Source organism: Vigna unguiculata, chromosome 6 (assembly GCF_004118075.2).
Source record: "Vigna unguiculata cultivar IT97K-499-35 chromosome 6, ASM411807v1, whole genome shotgun sequence".
NCBI classification, from domain to species: Eukaryota; Viridiplantae; Streptophyta; class Magnoliopsida; order Fabales; family Fabaceae; genus Vigna; species Vigna unguiculata.
Genome location: NC_040284.1, coordinates 34,126,807 through 34,146,453, shown reverse-complemented (window position 1 = coordinate 34,146,453; position 19,647 = coordinate 34,126,807). Strand labels below are relative to the sequence as shown.

General features: G+C 26.1%; 1 protein-coding gene across 1 annotated transcript; it reads left to right on the top strand.

Moving 5' to 3' along the window:
* The first annotated feature begins 13,650 nt into the window (after window positions 1–13,650).
* On the top strand, window positions 13,651–17,950 carry LOC114189083 (ATP phosphoribosyltransferase 2, chloroplastic-like). The gene is made up of 11 exons (XM_028077790.1): window positions 13,651–14,009; window positions 14,135–14,194; window positions 14,329–14,442; window positions 14,954–15,019; window positions 15,111–15,218; window positions 15,332–15,415; window positions 16,316–16,417; window positions 16,558–16,671; window positions 16,752–16,832; window positions 16,969–17,088; window positions 17,426–17,950. Exons 1-11 carry the CDS (start codon window positions 13,797–13,799, stop codon window positions 17,519–17,521), a joined length of 1,158 nt encoding a protein of 385 aa, XP_027933591.1. The 5' UTR covers window positions 13,651–13,796; the 3' UTR covers window positions 17,522–17,950.
* Window positions 17,951–19,647: the final 1,697 nt, after the last annotated feature.

Here is a 19,647-nt window from a genome sequence, read left to right as displayed (position 1 = left end):
TAATTCAGTAACGTCGATGACAAAATGAAGTGGACTTTTTGACTTAAATGAGTAAGCAAAAGGCTAAAATGACAAGGTAACAAGTTCTTGGTGCACCAGTATTTTTCCCACGTCTTTAATTACATTATTAAAGTTTTTTTATATAAATGTTTATCAATAATTACGAGATATCACCTTCACTTTTTTTGAAATAATAAATGATGTTTATTTTTTGGATGATGAATATGAAAAATTGACTGACACGTGGGTGTTGATTTCATCTGCTGTACCCTCCACCACACAAAATGTAACTTATTATTTGACACTTTGGTTATGTTATTAAATATTCTAGTACCTCGTATTTGTTATACTTCAATTTTACACGTAATACCTTGTTATAGTAATGAAGACTGAACAACAATGTAGGATTACGTTTTGGTTGAATAACTCCAAATTATTAAATTTAATGACCAAGATGATAATATGGGTGCATTACAAAGTTAAGGAAAATTTTAATTTTAACAATACCAATATTTAAATATTTAACAATAGATGATGTACAACTTGACCAAAATGAAAAAAAAAAATTAAGAATAAAAAGTGGATCACACTTTTTCCTTACAATAATGTTGATTTGTGTTGGGGGAGTCGTTTTCTTGCCACTCAAAACCTTGTCATCACATATGCATCATGTTCTACAAAACCTTGACAGACTAAGATAAACACTCACAATTATGGCAATGGGGTGAGATTTGTTGTTTGGTGTAATAGTGTTTTTTGTGACGTTTTTTCGTGTACACTTTTCATGAGAAGCATTTTAATCCCTGAGTAAGTATCGTTCTAGCTGTACGTACGATTAGATAACTGTATTGTTTAAAAAATTATTATATACGTTAAATTTTACATTTTTATCAATTATGATATTAACAATGAAGTCATATATATATATATATATATATATATATATATATATATATATATATATATATATATATATATATATATACTCTTATATTTTATTAGTTAATGTATTAAAGTATTTTATTAGTTAATGTATTAAAGTGATGTGATTAATTATATAAGAATATATATATGTCACATAAATATTAATATTTTAGATACTCGTAATATTATATTTTGATGGAAATTATAAATTAAAAATATTCTCGCAATATTATATTTTGATGAAAATTATAAATAAATAATATTGACTTTTAAATAATAGTAAAAATAATAGTAACTGACAAAGGTTATATAAAGAAGTTACGATGGTTTATGTTCATTTCACTCTCTGTCCATCAAAAAAGATAATTAAGAAGAGACTTAGGGTTTGTTCTTTTGAATGGTTTGTACTGTTTACATTGATTCAAGCGGACGAATATAAGAGTTATAATGCATTCTCATCTAAAGATTTGAAAAGAAATGCGAGAAGTGATTTTTGAGATAAACTCCATTGTGAATTTTTTGGGTAGATGAACAAATTTGTGAATATTTGAAACCTATTCACTAAATTGTCGTTGATTGTATTTTTGTATTTGATTATTAAATGAACATGATAATTCCTTATTCAAAGTTCTCTTTGTCATGAATATTGAGTTTGGGTATAATATATATATATATATATATATATATATATATATATATATCATAATAATTATAATAACCATAATATATTGTATAAAATATTAATAACAATACATTATGTATATATAGTTATAATAATAACAAGATTTTATAAAATCGGCTATCTCTGTTTTTTTCTTCTTTTTTATTTAATAATGGTTATTCTTTCATCTGTTCTGATATATTTTACTTTATTTTTAATAAATATAATTTTAGTTTATATATTAACTTAATAACATTACAATATTATCACCTACTAATATAATATCACACATATCTTACAAATGTATATATACAGGCATTATAGCGCGTGTGTTTACGCTAATAACAATAAAGATAATTCATCTTTTTGTGTTCACATCTTATAATACCCATTTTACCTTTAATTATTGAAAAAAATAACTATTTTATAAATAATTTACTTTTAATCATTTTTATAGAAATCTTTTTTATCTTAAATCATTATTTAATTTTTTTTACAATTTTTTTTTTTATTTTATATTTAACAATTATTTAAAAAATTCTATATTTTATCTTAACTTAAATTTCTTGAAAGTTAAAAAATGTGAACACACATGCGCCATAACGTTTGTGTGTTCGCTAGTATTTTTTTTTTTAAAGTTGTGTATAATATTAATTTTTTTTTGTACTTGCTTAAAACATTTATTTTTATAAAGTATAAAAAATATGACTTTTTATATTATTTCTTATTTTTCTTTTCAATTAAAACGTACAATATTTTTTTTAAAACCTTTTTATATTATAATATAACATCTTACTTATCGTCCTCACACATCTTTTATTTACTTATCGTCCTCAACATTTTAATTAAGTTTGAATTCTAAAAAGGACATATAAACAAATCAATAAAGAAATACGAATCTTGGACGATGATAAGTGCATTAGTGTTTCATGTGAGACATCCATAAATGATATTCATAGGTTTACTCGACTGATTTTCAAAGATAATAGATAAATAAAAATCACTTAATAATTCTTCTATTTGATTCATTCACATCCAATTTTTTAAAATTTAATAAATAATTAAATTATAAAAGTAAAAATAAAATTATAAAATATAAACACAAAAGAAATTTTTCTTTTTATATATAGTTATAAATAATAATAATAATATTATTATTATTATTATTATTATATATATAATATTAATAAGCGTATTATATATATATATATATATATTAATAACAAATAATAATAATATATTAATTTTTAAAGTAAGGATAAAATAGTAATTTCATGTTTTAATTTATTAAAAAAAATTATCTATGGTAACAATCAATTCATTCACAAACTCTCAAAAATTTCATCTTCAAATTCACTCACTTTCATTTCTAATTTTCTTCAAACAAACACACAAAATTATCCACTAATATTCATTTATATTCATTCAAATCTATTTTCACACTCTCCTCTGAATCCATTTCTGTAAAAAAACACACCCTTAGAATATTCTACACTTAAAAAACTAGATACCAGAATTATCGATGTATTCTCGGTGTCAGAGGTTAATCCATATATGTGTCCGTGGTTAATCCATATATGTTTTTGCATTTAGTTCTCTAGGTCATGGAAATGGTTTAAATTAACTTTAAGTTTTATTACTCTTTCTATGTTTTCATAAACCAGCATACAATACTTTTTTTTTTGGTATTTTTATCATGTGCAGGAGTTTTTTATTTTTTAATAAAACTAAAGTATAATTGGAAAATTTCGAAAAGTAGGGCTGATAAAAAATTATGTATGTATTTTTTTTAAAGACGGACTATATTAATGTTATTTATTCAAATAAAAAAATGTTATTAAAAATTTAAATTGAATATAAATTTTTAATCTAAAAAATTAATTCAAATTAATCAACAAATTGAATAACTCATTCCCAATAATTCAATAAATTAAATAGTCAAATACAAATTTTTAAATATTAAATTCAAGATATACCGAATTGGTGAGGAAATTCGATCAAACCCGACCGATTTTTACCCCTAACTGAAAGTACACAAGATATTTTTATATTTGAACATGTTTTTTAATAACATTTTTTATGTACTTCTTTTATTTAGTTTTAGTTCGTATTTGATTTTGCTTTATCTTAAATCCTATTTTTCATTTATTTAGAAATGTGATATACATAAATATTTTTATCTTGTTGTGTGCATATCTATTTCTAATTACATTTTTAATAAATAACTAATTTTTAAATTAATATAATTATTTTTATTATTTTATATTTAAGTGATGGTTTTTTTTCATTATTTTTAATTTGATTGTTTTTAAAATTTATTATTTTTTAAAACTAAATTAACTCTTTATAATTAGGGAAACACACGTGTGTTATCTTTTATTGTAAATAATTATTTTAATTAAATTAAAATAAATAATGATTTAGAAAAATGAAATGATTATTTTAATTTAAAACATAATTAAACTTAAAAATGGTCATTTAAATGAAAAATATAAAATTATACTTTTTTCAGTTTAAATTTAAAAATAACTGTTACTTAAAAGGATAAAATTTAGAATATATTTTGTAATATAACTATGCATTACATCGTTATTCAATAACACTAGCGTACATATAGACGTTATCGCAATGTACGTATTTTTTATATATGAATGATAGTAAGTTAGTAGATAATAATAATATAATATTATTAAGTTAATATATAAAATAAATTTGTATTTATTAAAAATAAATTGAAATGAATAGAAAAATTAATTGTTGATGAATAAAAAAAATATAAAAAATAGGTAAAAATAACCATTAATTTTAAAAAAATTAATAAATAATTATATTATAAATGATAGAATTGATATTATAAAATATGGACACAAAATAAGAAATTTATTTATATATTGTTATAGATAAAAAATGAATATAACTGTACTGCTTTATGTTCATTCTCCAGAGTTAAAATTTACTTTATATATTCGATTTATATATGTGAAAAAAAAAAACGATTGCATTTATATGTTGTACTTCTCTTTCATAATTACAATTAACACAATATTATTATACAGCGTTATGAATTAAAATAAAATAACGTATCTTATATCTCGTCATTAATTAAATTATCGTTAGGATAAAAGGAATTTTTAAGTCTTAAGTATCCAATTAGAGTTGTACATGTTTATGATTAATTCTTGGTTAACAGCCGTCTAACGTAAAAGTAGAAGGATACAAATTTACATCACACAAAATATTTGATGAAAAATTACATCAAATCATTATTTGATAAAGGTAAATGTAGTCGGATTTTGTAAAATACAACTTAATTTTTTAGTATTATTTTAAATTATTTGGTTTTGTAATTACTTAAAACCAAAATTTGAAATACAAAATATATCAATTAGAATGATCTTGTTTTATATATGTTAAATACAAATAACAAAATTTAGCGAAAATGACAACATGTAAAATTTTGAACATGGAAGTATGTAATGTATTATGCGTAAAAGTTTGATAAATATCTGTTTAATATAAGGAAACATTAAAAGAAATCACAATTTTCTGACAAATATAAGAATTTAAACTAAATATTTACAATTACAAAAATATATAATTCCTGCCCTTGTTTCAAACATCTTTAATTTAGAAAGTGTGTTAACCTAATACCACTTTCAAAAAGATAATGCTGTTTTAAAGTTTTTTTTTCCTTTTATATATATATATATATATATATATATATATATATATATATATATATATATATATATATATAGTAAATACAACAATTAAAAGAATAAAACAAAACAACACAAAACGCAAAAACAACTAATCATAAACAGAAAATCAATTGATCCATTCCGAAAACACCCACAATTTCATTTCTATTAATATAGTTCAAATATAAAACATGTATCTGAAAAAGTAAATTTAACACAAAAACTTTAATAGAATCACAGAAAAAACATTTACCTCCATCAAATACCAACAACCACTAATACAGAATAATAACAACCAAATTCTTCACAAACATGATTATTTTTATTTGAAGCTGATATAAAATATACAATGCAACTTAAACAAGTTTTAATTATTTAAAAAAATGTCATTTTTATATATTTTTAATCAATTGATGTAAAACATATAATGGTGAAAAAATAATTTTACATTATATTTAAAAATATATATCAGACTTTTCATATTGGTTTTTACACTGATTATTTTCTTAATTTCCTCTTTGTAATTACTTAGAGATGGCAAATAAATCCGTGCCCGTGGGTATCACCCGAACCCGTCCCCGTTTTGACGGGGAATCCCCGCTTTGACTGGGTATGGGTATGGGTATGGGTAATATCCGAAATTTTCAACTGGGGATGGGGATGGGATGGGGATATATATACCCGCCCAAATACTCGTCCCCGCTTAAATTACTAAACTATTTATAATTTATTAAATAATCTAAAAAATATATATAAATAAATAATATATTTACACATAAAATATAATATAATATAATATAATATAGTATATATACATATAAATAAAATATACTTTTATATATATATATATATATATATATATATATATATATATTTACACATATACATGTAATATAATATAATATAATATAATATAATATATATACATATAATATATATACATAATAATATAATATAATATATATAATATATACGTATAAAACAAATTAATCATTTAACTAGTGAGATCTTTTATAAACAAATTTATAACATTACAAATTTATAAAAATTTAAAAGAAATATATATATATATATATATATATATATATATATAAAAGCATAAAATATCTACGCATATACATATAATATATATACATAATAATATAATATATATTATTATATAATATAATATAATATATACTTAAAATAAATATATATCTATAAAAAAAAATATATATATATATATATATATATAAACATAAGATATCCACACATATAATATATATATACATAGTAATATAATATAATATATAATATAATATAATATAATATATATATATATATATATATATATATATATATATCTATAACTATATATAAAGGGGATTCCCTCTTTTGTGTCCACATTTCATAATTCCAACTTTACCCTTTATAATTTAATTATTTATTAAATTTTTAAAATTTAACGGTTACTTTTACAAGTTTTTATAAAATTATTTACTTATCTCCTTTTTCTTTTTTTCTCTTACTATTCATCAACAGTTATTTTTCTCTTATTTTCTCCGTACATTTTATTTTATTTTTTATAAATATACTTTTATTTTGTTATTTTGTTTATTAAATTAATAACATTACAATATCATCAATTATTAATATAATTCAAAAAATGCGTACACACAGGCGCGATAGCGCCTGTGTTTACACTAGTATATATATAACATATTTCTCATTCTCTTTGTTTTTTGTTATACACTTTGTTTACTCTCTCAATTGTCTGGTTTGTTTTTCAAGATTTAATTTTGAAGGTAATTTTTTTTCTTCTTATTACATAATTTTTACTCTCTGTACATGGTTATGTTCAAATAGGTGTTCCTCAATTTCATTCTATGAAATAATTTTTAGGTTACACATTTGATTATCTTTATTTATTTATTTATTTTCATGAAAATGTTTGACTCTTATTTTGTAGCTCTTCTTTTTGTTACTTTGGTTATACACTTTTTTACTCTCTTTTAATTGTTTGGCTTGTTCTTTAAGGTTTAAGCAGATCTTCAAGGTACTTTTCCTTTTATCATAATCTTAATTATACATTTTTTTTCCGTTATGTTATGTTCAAATGGATATTCTCAAATTTGGGTCACACATTTAATTATCTTTACTCCTTTATGATAATTTTATTTATTTTTTATTTTTTGTTTCATGATAATGTTTAATTCTCAATTTTAAGTGCTCAATTGCATAAATCCTTAATTTAATTCAAGATCAAAAGATGAAGAATCTATGTTTAAATTTGAATTATTATTAATTTAATTTTGTTATTTGTGCTATTTCGTTTAAGTGGTATAATATAAATTTTTAATAGTATAAAAAATATTTGAAATATTTTTAAACTTGATTATTGGTTTTCCTTTTATATTTTGTTAAAAAAGAAATTAACCTTTTTACTTTGTTTGATTTTTTTTGTTACGTATGTTAGTTTCTAGAGAAAATGAGCACAGGAGATCAAGATTTGCAGGTACCAAGTCCACCACAGTGTTCACAACAACCAACTCCCTTTCAAAGTTCCAATAATGACAGTCAATCTCCATTGAATCCATCTACGCAAACACCTTCAGAAGTTCATGATGAAATACATTCAACAACACAAGTAGAGCCTGAGAAAGGGAAATTGAAAAGTGTTGTGTGGGAACACTTTGAAAAGATAAAAGTTGAAGGAAAAGGGGGACAAAAAACACTTTTTTCTAAGATTTCAAGTGACAAAAAGGAATTGGCTTGTGGAGCTTATAATGAAGAAAATGCCAAGAGGGAACTTGCAACAATGATTATATTGCATGAATATCCATTGTCAATAGTGAACCATATTTGTTTTATTAGATTCGTGACAACAATTCAACCATTATTTCAACTTCCTTCACGAAATACGATAAAGAAAGAGATACTCGGCATCTATGAACATGAAAAACAAGTTGTTATGAAGTTGATAGATACAAATAAAGGAAGAATAGCAATTACATCGGATATGTGGACTGCAAGCAATCAAAAGAAAGGGTATATGTCTATCACAGCTCACTATATTGATGACAATTGGACATTGCAAAATATAATTTTGAGGTACACCTTTTTTAATTTATAAATTTTCCAGTAATTTTTTTTATGCACCTCTAGAAAGATTATATGTCTTACAAAATATTGCTTAATTTATAGGTTCATTTATGTTCCCGCACCTCACACAGCTGATCGACTTTGCAATGTATTAGTTGATTGTTTGTTCGATTGGAATATTGATACAAAATTGTCTACTATCACTTTAGACAACTGCAGCACAAATGATAGCATGATTGAAAAAATTAAGGATAAGTTGAAGTTGGACACACTCATTAAGAAAGGGTCTTTGCTTCATATGCGTTGTTCAGCACATATCCTTAATTTGATTGTGAAAGAAGGGTTAGCCGTCCTAAAAGAAGGGGTGGAAAAAATTCGAGAAAGTGTAGCATATTGGACAGCAACTCCTAAAAGAATGGAAAAATTTGAGGAAACAACTAGACAATTGCGAATTTCTTTCACTAAAAAGTTAAGTTTGGATTGCCCAACTAGATGGAATTCTACTTACAAGATGCTTGATATTGCCATATGTTATAAGGATGTGTTTTTTAGGTTAAAGCAACGTGAAGCTCAATACACTTCTTTGCCAACTGATATGCAGTGGGAATTTGCAAATGATGTTTGTCGAAGGCTAAAATTATTTAATGACATCACAGAAATCATTTCTGGCTCCAAATACCCAACTGCCAACATCTTTTTCCCAAAGATTTGTGAGATCAAGATTGCAATAAATGATTGGGTTAAATCTCCTGAGATAACCATTCAAAATATGGCAATACAAATGTTAAAGAAATTTGAAAGTTACTGGAGTGTTATTCATGATATATTGGCAATTGCTTCAGTTTTAGATCCAAGGTACAAGATGGACATGTTAGAATATTATTTTTATAAATTGTATGGTAATGATTTTGATCTGAAACTTAGTAGGATTCGTCAAATGTGCTATGATTTGGTTTTGGAATATCAATCAAAAAAGAATGAAACTTCTTCTTATAGAGCTACATCATTAGAGTTGGGAAAGGATGTTGATAATGATGCGAATGAATTTTTAGAGTTTATGGCAAAAAAGAAAAAATCTAGAACTACAGTTATGAAAACAAAGTTGGATTATTACTTGGAAGAAGATAATTTGCCGGTTACACAAGAATTTGATATCCTATCATGGTGGAAAACAAATGGGTTAAAGTTTCCAACCCTTCAAGCAATTGCAAGGGATGTTTTAGCTATTCCAATAACAACTGTAGCTTCTGAATCTGCTTTTAGTACTGGTGATCAAATATTAACTTCTCACCGTAGTCGACTTCATCATATTACTATAGAGGCTTTGATGTGTATAAGAAGTTGGATATGGAACTCAAACCATCTAGGTAAGTTACTCAAATTTATTAATATTTTTTGTTAGTATTTTTTGTGAATTCTCATCTAATATTCTACATTTGGTGTTTGTAGGTGTTAAAAAATTAAAAGGAAAAGATGTTCTCATGAGTGAAAATGAATCTGATGAAAAAAGTACATTATATTCTAGTAATTAAAATTTTCAATTTCAATTATTATATCATATCTAATTTTTCATTTTTTTTCTATGTGTAGGTGGATCGAATGCAAATAAAACCACTGATCATTTGTAAAATTAATAAATATTTTGGTTATTATAAAATTTTAGTAATGTGTAATTTTTTAGCTTTTATATAATTATTTGAATTTTATTTAGTTGTTATTTGATACTTTAATTTGAGATTTATACTATTATAATATTTTTCTTAATATTTGACATCATGAAAATCAAAAAGAGTATGTTATTTTAATATTGAATATTTTGATAGTATCATGATTCCGTTGGTGTGATTTTTAAATTTTTTTATAAAAAATATTTAATTGATATATGGAACAATAAAAAAATGGGTATGGGTATGGGTATAAGAAAATACCCGTTACCCGGTGGGGATGGGGATGAGTCAAAAGTTGTATACCCGTTGGGTTTGGGGATGGGGATGAGGATGAATTTTTATTATGGGGATAGGGATGGGATCATGATACCCGTACCCGCCCCGCCCCGTTGCCATCCCTAATTACTTTACAAACTACCACCGCTGTCCAAATTAAACGAGTAGATATAAATTTTTTTATTCTCTACTATCACCATTAACATAAAAATACAGGTATCACTATATACTAATATACTCTATATATTACAGTAAAGATGATATATAAAGTCAAATAATAATAATAATACGTACATCTTATTTTGAATATTTAAAATTAAAATTAATATAAATAATTTAATTTTATTTGAACAGTCAAACACTTGTTCACCGTTATTAAGACAATAAAATGTTTATAACATGACTTATATATATATATATATATATATATATATATATATATATATATATATATATATATATATATATATATATATATATATATATATATATATACTAGTGTAAACACAGGCGCTATCGCGCCTGCGTGTACGCATTTTTCGAATTATATTTATAATTGATGATATTGTAATGTTATTAAGTTAATGAACAAAATAAAAGTATATTTATAAAAATTAAAGTGAAATGTATGGAGAAAATATGAAAAAAATAATTGTTGATGAATAGTATGAGAAAAAAGAAAAAAGAGATAAATAAATAGTTTTATAAAAACTTGTAAAATTAACCGTTAATTTTTAAAAATTTAATAAATAATTAAATTGTAAAGGGTAAAATTGGAATTATGAAATGTGGACACAAAAGAGGGAATCCCCTTTATATATAGTTATAGATATATATATATATATATATATATATATATATATATATATATATATATATATCAATTAACTAAAACAATAATATTATTTTCTGAAGTATTTTTTCCATAACTTATTTTGTAATCATATGTATTTTACATTAATTTATTAGTATTTTACAAAGTCATTATTCGTACTTTTACTATAGGCTTAAATACCTTTTTTGTTTCTCATTTTCATAGTGTTTATTGTTGCGGATAGTGACGGAACTATGTAGTAACGGGCAGGGGCCACGGCACCCCAACATTTTCAGCTTTTTAAAAATTATATGTATTTAAAAAAAATTAAATTATGTTTAATTTTAAAATTTTAAAATTATTTGTATTGTTTTAAATTAGATAGTAGTATACCGAAAATTAATGAAAATTAAATTAAGTATTTTTTTTTTATTTCTTTTATAAAGTACGATATTTAATGTTAATAAATAGTACAATATAAAATTAAATTTTATAAAAAAAAATAAAATGTTAAAATAATTATTTTTTCTTATTGTTTTTTGAGTTTTTCAAGTATTGTACTCATCTATCATCCTTACCTTATCTTTTTGTTACTGAAAAAAAGAAATTAAACAAAAACTCATTATTTTTACCCTTATTTTTTCATATATTCTCTTATATTCTTAGAGAAAAAAAAAAGTAATGTTATCTTGTCTTATTTGGTAATGAAATACTTAATTAATATTTAGTTATGTTTTTTTTATCTCATTACCTTTTTGTATATTCAGTTTTTATGAATATAGAAGAGCAAGTAATGTATTATGTGATTTTTTATAAAGGGTTTTTAATTGTGACTTTATTATCATAATATTTTTTAATAATTATATATCTCAATTTTTGATTAGATTATGATAAATTATTTTTTTAGTCTTAAACTTGTTTGTAGATAGGTATATTGATAAAAAAAAACAAAAGAATAAATTCATTTTTGAAATTGATAAAAAAGAAGGAAAGATGAAAACAAGACGATAAGGTTGCTCATCATATAAGCATAACGATGATGAATTGAAAGCTTGTGATGACTTTTGAATCAATATGTGTATATTAGTAAAATAGATAATGAATATTTTGGTTTTTTACATTGAAAAAAAAATGTCTGAAAAATTGAACTGTGATTCAATTATTTGATAAGCTTAAGAATATGAAAAAATGAGTGACAATCATTTAAATATGTGTAATTTCTTTTATAGTTATAATTATACTAAATTATGTATTAATTTCACTAAATTAGTAGGGGTGGCAAAACGGGTTGGGCCCAACGGGCCAGCCCATCAGCCCGTTCTGACCCGTCCCGTCCAGCCCGTCAACTTGACGGGCCAAAGTACGGGCCATCCCGTTCTGGCCCGTTGGCCCATTTTTAAAAATTAAAAATAATTAAAAAGATTAATTTTTTAGATTATATATTTTAAATGTATAAATATATAATAATATTGTAATTTAAATCATTAACACCTACAAATTAAGTTTGAATTATTAGTTATAATTGAATAATTGAATATGTAAATTTAATAATTATTTTAACTTATCTAATTAAAAACATTAACTAATCAATTAAAAGTTAAAATAATATTTTATTTGATTAAATATGACTTTAATAATAATTTATATGTATATATAAACAAATTTAAAAAAATAAAACAAATTAAAAAATTTGAAAACTAATTAAAAAAATTAAAAAACAATTAAAAAAAACTAGACGGGCCAGCCCGTCCTATACAGGACGGGTTGTGACTATTGACCCGTTTCTGTTTGACGGGTTAGTCCGGCCTGGCCTGTTTTTTGACGGACCAAAACGGGCCGGGCTGGCCCGTTTGCCACCCCTATAAATTAGTGACAAAAATGTTAAGTATATTATTTTGGTTCCCAAAAATTTTGGTCAAGATCCGCCACTAATTGCGGATGATACTCATTTTGATAGAATGTTTAAAATGATTCTCATTCTTATGGAATGTTTTAAATGGTCTTCATTTTCGCAATTCGTGTTTTATTTGGTCTTTTTCTGTAACGTTGTTTAAATCATTAACGGAACATTGTATATGTGGCACGGTTTGTATTATGATGTGTTGTGTGTACTGTACATACAAACCGTGTCACCTGTACAATACTCCGTTAATGATTTGAACGAGGTTACAGAAAAAGACCAAATAAAATACACGAATTGCTGAAAATAAAAACCATTGTAAACATTCTGTAAGAGTTAATAACCATTTTAAACATTCTGTCAAAATAAATACCATCCACAACGACAAACATTACAAAAATAGGACAAGAAAGTATTTAAGCCTATATCAATTCACAACATTATACAATGACATAATTTGATTTACAAAATAATTAAATTAGAAAAAAAAAAGAGTTACAGCAATTGATGTTTTTTAGTGGGACATGTTGTGGACATTAGGACATAAAAAACAAAATGAAACATATACCCCACTGGAGTAAAAGAAAAAATAAAAAAAATCAGTAATGGAGTGTGAGAAAAAGTTTTGTTGTCTGATTTGAAGTAAAGGCCCAAGAAGAGTACGTGGAGAAGAATATCCACACATTCTCGCGGTGACCATTATTGTTCAGAAACAGTAGAGCGTAGCAGGCAAATCTGAGTCTGTGTTGATCTCGCAGTAGCCATAATCATAATGTTGACAACCATGAATCTTCCTCTGCACGCTTCGGTTCCGCTCAGGTCTCGGAGTTGGTGCTGCCACGCCTCGCTCTCCGTGCCTCAGCCGCAAGCGGAGCCCCAACTCCTCAACGGAAACCCTCCCGCCCGACCCGTCGACAGGAAAGAGATCCGTCTCGGTTTGCCCAGCAAAGGTCGTATGTCCGCCGACACCCTCGAACTTCTCAAGGTGAAATTCGTTATTACTTTCTCATCGCAAAATCGATTCGATTAGCCTCTCATGTTTATATTGTTTAGGGCACTTTTATGTTCTTCTACTAACTCTGACTACGATGCCGTGTTTCATATGTGAAGAATTGTCAATTGTCAGTGAAGCAGGTCAATCCTAGACAGTATGTTGCTGAAATTCCTCAGGTGTGTTGTGTTTTTTTTTTTTTTTTTGTTCATTTGATGTGAAAAGTTCTGTAGTTTCCAGCTTCATTTCGTAATGTTACCCCATCGGTATGGTTTGGTGCTAATTGTCTATGTATCGATTATCTTCTCTGCAGCTGTCCAACCTGGAAGTTTGGTTTCAGAGGCCTAAAGACATTGTGAGAAAATTGTTATCCGGAGATCTTGACCTTGGTATTGTGGGACTCGATACCGTCAGTGAACATGGCCAGGTGAGCATTTGCATTTATATTTTTTCTCATTACTCTCGATCACATTTTTAATTGCTGCGGTTCTTTTACTGGTTTACTGCCTGAAATTACGAACATACAAAATCTGGCTGGTAAGGATAGAAATAAGAATTGAAGAAAGTGGTCAATATAGTTGATTAAAATGAATCTGTCATAAATTTATATATATATATATATATATATATATATATATATATATATATATATATATATATATATTTCCAAAATAACTCTTGTCATTAATACCTTCTCTTTCTTTCTTAATTCTTTGTCATTGGGTTTTATTAAAAAAAGAAGATAAATTTATAATTCGAGTATTATAAGTAAGGCAAGATGGAGTACCATTTTTTTTTAATAATTGAATGTGGCCTATCTAGCTTGTGTATATACACGACTTTCCCGGCTTGAAAAAAATTGCTTTCGTAAGTTTAGCTGTAATTGCAGATTAATGCCCCACGGCAGTCGTGTTTATCCTATAATTTTCTTTTGTCAGTGTAATGAAGATCTTATCATTGTCCATGAGGCTCTGGAGTACGGTGACTGTCGTCTATCCCTTGCGGTTAGTTTAAAATATGTTGTAAAACTTCTACATTCTGGTCTTGTCATTGTTATGCACAATAAATTATCTGGAACATCCTCTGTTTTTTCAGATTCCCCAATATGGAATATTTGAAAATGTAAATTCAGTGGAGGAGCTTGCCAAAATGCCTCAATGGACAGAAGATAAGCCTCTAAGAGTTGCTACTGGATTCAGCTATGTTAGTGTTTAAAGTTCAATTTTTGTTTCCGAGTATTATCTCTGTGTTTGAGTTTATACTGTTACGTTTTAAAAAAGAGAAAAATTGGTCTCAATTTTGGATTTACTGTTCAGCTGGGGCCAAAATTTATGAAAGAGAGTGGACTTAGGCATGTGACATTTTCAACTGCTGATGGGGCACTGGAGGCAGCTCCTGCGGTGAGAGATAGTGTTTATTTACTAGAATTCGTTCATTTAAATTTTCTAATGATCAAGCATGTGAGCTTTTGTCTTATGACAAGATTTCTTTTTGATACTCCCAGCATGTTGGGGTTGTGGATGCTGTTACTTGCCATACATGCTTATTGATAAGATGATGCTACTTAATATACTAGTGTAGGAGATGAAAACGATGATGTTTAAATTTCATATAAAGGATGAAAGACTGTTAAACTGCAGAAACATAGTAGCTGGCTAAGTTTTGCAATATATTTATAGAGATGTCACTGATTTGCTTTTAATTTTCCCTAAATATTTTCTTCTTCGAAAAAGATTACTATATGCTTTTGTTGTTTCCATTCTATGCTTAAGGTATGTGTGCTATATTGACCAGCATATATTAAAGTGTCCAGTTTTAACAACAGCATCACTATGTAAAGTATAATATGGGGACCTGAGTCACGTCACTGATTCTTTTTCTGCTTATTCTGTCACAAGATTATGAAGAATGTTTTAAAAATTCTGCAGTGCTTTGTTGAATTGTGAAATTTGATGAAATTACCAATGTACCTTCCCTCTGTGTGTATGTATTCTGTTTTATCTTATGAGGTGTTGTCTGGGATGTGATCTGTGGTTAACTACTGGGCTAAAGGTCTGTTGGCAACCTCTTATACGGTGATTTTTCAGTCAGAATTTTGGCCATTTCATGGTGCAGATGAGAAAATCTTTTGTACAAATGATATCCACTTTCCATACAAAATCGCTACCCAATTTATCCCTCTGATTTTGCATCTAAAATGAAGTATCAATTACTACATGTTCAATTTACGGATGGTACTGCCATACATGCGGGATTTGTTATTTATAATCTAAGTAGCGTTTTGTTTTTTCTCTATTTAGATGGGGATAGCTGATGCTATCTTGGACCTTGTAAGTAGTGGTACTACACTGAGGGAAAACAACTTGAAGGAAATCAAAGGTGGAGTTGTTTTGGAGAGCCAGGTTAGTAATTGTTGACTTTTTTGATGTTGACTACGACGATTTGTTGGTTGTACATTAGAAACAATCTAGGCATGGGAAATCTGCTTCTGTATTCTCTCCATTGTTAGGTTGTCTTACACTGACAATTGAATGCTCTTCAGGCTGTTCTTATTGCAAGCAGGAAATCAATGATCCAACGTAAAGGAGTACTTGAAACAACACATGAGATGCTCGAGCGATTGGAAGCACATCTGAGGGCGATTGGGCAGTTCACGGTGCATAGTTTATGATTCTCAATATCTCTACCATCGTCGTATTTATTTTAATTCCATTTTTCTAATGCTTGACTTGACAGGTTACTGCAAACATGAGGGGAAGCAGTGCAGAGGAAGTGGCTGAGAGAATACTCAGTCAACCATCATTAGCTGGTTTGCAGGTGTGATACGTTATGAACCGAAGTATTTGCTTATCTTTCTTCTGCGTGAGCATATTCTGAGGGCTTTGTAATTATGACATTTTTTGTTACAAATGTTTCCCAGTTGTAAAATACGCACTTGATTGTCTGTCTGCAGGGTCCCACTGTAAGTCCTGTTTTCTGCAAGCGTGATGGGAAGGTAACTTCGGACTATTATGCCATTGTCATATGCGTGCCTAAGAAGGCATTGTACAAGTCTATACAACAACTGAGAGCGGTGAGTTTTTGAGCTAATGAAGTTTTTTGAATTATTATCATTTATGAAACTGGTGTGAAGATATTTGTTAGCTTGTGGGGTAAAACATAGGAATAAAATTAGGAAATGAAGGTAGAATGGGCGGTGGTGGTTTGAATGATTGATTCCTGTTATCACCGGCTAGCCACCAAATGCAAATTTCACCAGAAAATTCTTGAAATTTTTTGAAAGCTTCTGCTTATCATGTGGCATTATATTTGAGCAAAATGCAATGGTCGCTGCTTTACTCGCATACCAAAAACTATTTTTCTTGTTCATCTTTGATTCTCATGATTTCCTGTTGACTACAATGCAACAGATTGGAGGCAGTGGAGTTCTAATATCACCCTTGACCTATATTTTCGATGAAGAAACTCCGAGATGGCGTCAGCTCCTATCTAAACTTGGGCTGTAGCCATTTATGATCAATTCATGGAGACATTAGTGGATGTTTCGTTTTTCCGATTCTGCCAAAGCAGAAGAAACATTAAATCTATGGTGAAAGCTGCAAAAGACAAGTAGTATACCGGAATGGAGGAGTTAGATAACTGAAAATCAGTTTTAGCTTGTTATTTAGAGCGGAAACCTACTGCCACATTGCTTTATAGATTAAAAATTTTGTAGCAAGCCTGCATCATCTATCTTTCTTTGGTTCTCTTCATAACATTGGTACTGGCTAGAATAGTGACTCTGTCTTCTTGTTGGTGGTGGGGGATATGTTTTAAGTTTAACTTCTCTGGGATTTTGCTTCAGTGTTGTAATTTTAATCCTTTAAGTGCTTTTTATTTGTGACCTTAATTGCTGGCCAACTATTGAATGAGGTTATGATATTGAGTAATGGACCTCTGACACATTTACTTTTATTTGACACACATGATAAGGGTAAAATAATCATATAGTAGTGAAAAAAAAAATTGTTGTACGTCAAAATATCATTTCTGTAGATGTCGTGGGACCGCCAAGGAATGTCTTGATGAATAATTTTTTAGCAGCTTTGCTATTTGGCTCGTAGTTTTTTTAGCAGCTTTCCCTACTTTCTTCATTAGAGATTTTTTACTTTTTATATGGAAAAATATATTTTAGATTTTATAATTTATATTGTATTTTGAATTATACTACACTAGACCTCAATGCAAAAAACACCGGTAAACTTTTTTTTTAATTTCATATGTGTTTTATAATGTCAGAATTCTTTTAATAATTTCAAATGATTCCATTTTATTTAAATTATTTAGTAGTTTTTAAAATAATACTAATACTTAAAAATAACCTTTTATTATAATTTAAATTATACAAATTATAAATCACATATTTTATATCTCAAGTAATTATGTATTAAAATACATTTATTGGTAATCAATTTTAAATATACCATAATTTATATATTACTTTTATTACAAGAAAAACATATAAAATAAATAATTATAAATTGCAGAGGAAATAAGATAAATTTAGGGTTCGTCCTACCTTTATCAAGTGAGATTAAAACAATAGTTTTGTTTAATTTTAAAATGGCGTGTAATTTTAATTTATTCTCATTTAGAAGGGTAGAAACATTCACACTGAATTTTACTAAGTATTTTAAAATATTAATCTCACTATTTTATATTACTAGTGGAAAACAGGCAGTTTGTGAAATATTCATGAATTTGATAAAATAAAAGAATGTTTTAATAGATTAAAATGTAAAATTATTTTTTAACCTTATAGTTATTATTTATTATTATTATTATTTATTGTTATCAAATATATATAGATATTATTGATTATTGTGGAAAAAGGTGTGGTCACAAATTTTTTTGTTGACCTTAATAATAATTGTAAGAGATATGTCTTTTTTTTTCTTTTCTAAAAGTTATTATGATTCTTAAATATAATTAATGATAAATGTTGTGTAAAAAAAAAAGTTAAATTGTAGTCCATAAATCTTTTAGAACAATTTGAATGAAAACATAAATAAGGAATAAAAAACAGTACTGCATGTGATAGGGTAAATAATTGATCAAGGAGAATGCAAGGTGTTCTCGGATATTATATTAGTTAAAGATAATTAATATGTTTTAAATTTAAAAAAATTATAGTTAAATTTAATATTGACATAATTATTATAAATGTAATTTTATTTTATTTAAAGAAAAAAAATGCATATAAATAAATATAATTCTAATTATCAGTTTATTTCATGCACAACTACAAAATGTTAAAAATATTTATATAATAAAATAATTACATTTTAATATTATTAAATATTAAAATAAAATTAAGCGTAAAAAAAGAAAATAATTTGAAAAAGTGACAAAAAATATTATAAGATAAGAAGCTTGTTTACATGAAAGGCAACATTTTTATCATATAAGAATTTGAAAAAAAATTATAAATTTTAAAAATTGCAAAAATTAAATAGTGTACCTTTCAAGTGTCATATAAACATTCACTTAAAGTCCAAATTTTAATCTTGAGAAGTTGATAGAATTTTAATTAGGATGTGAACCTTATAAATTTTTAAGAGTCATATCTCAAAATAAAGTTACAAGATTATTG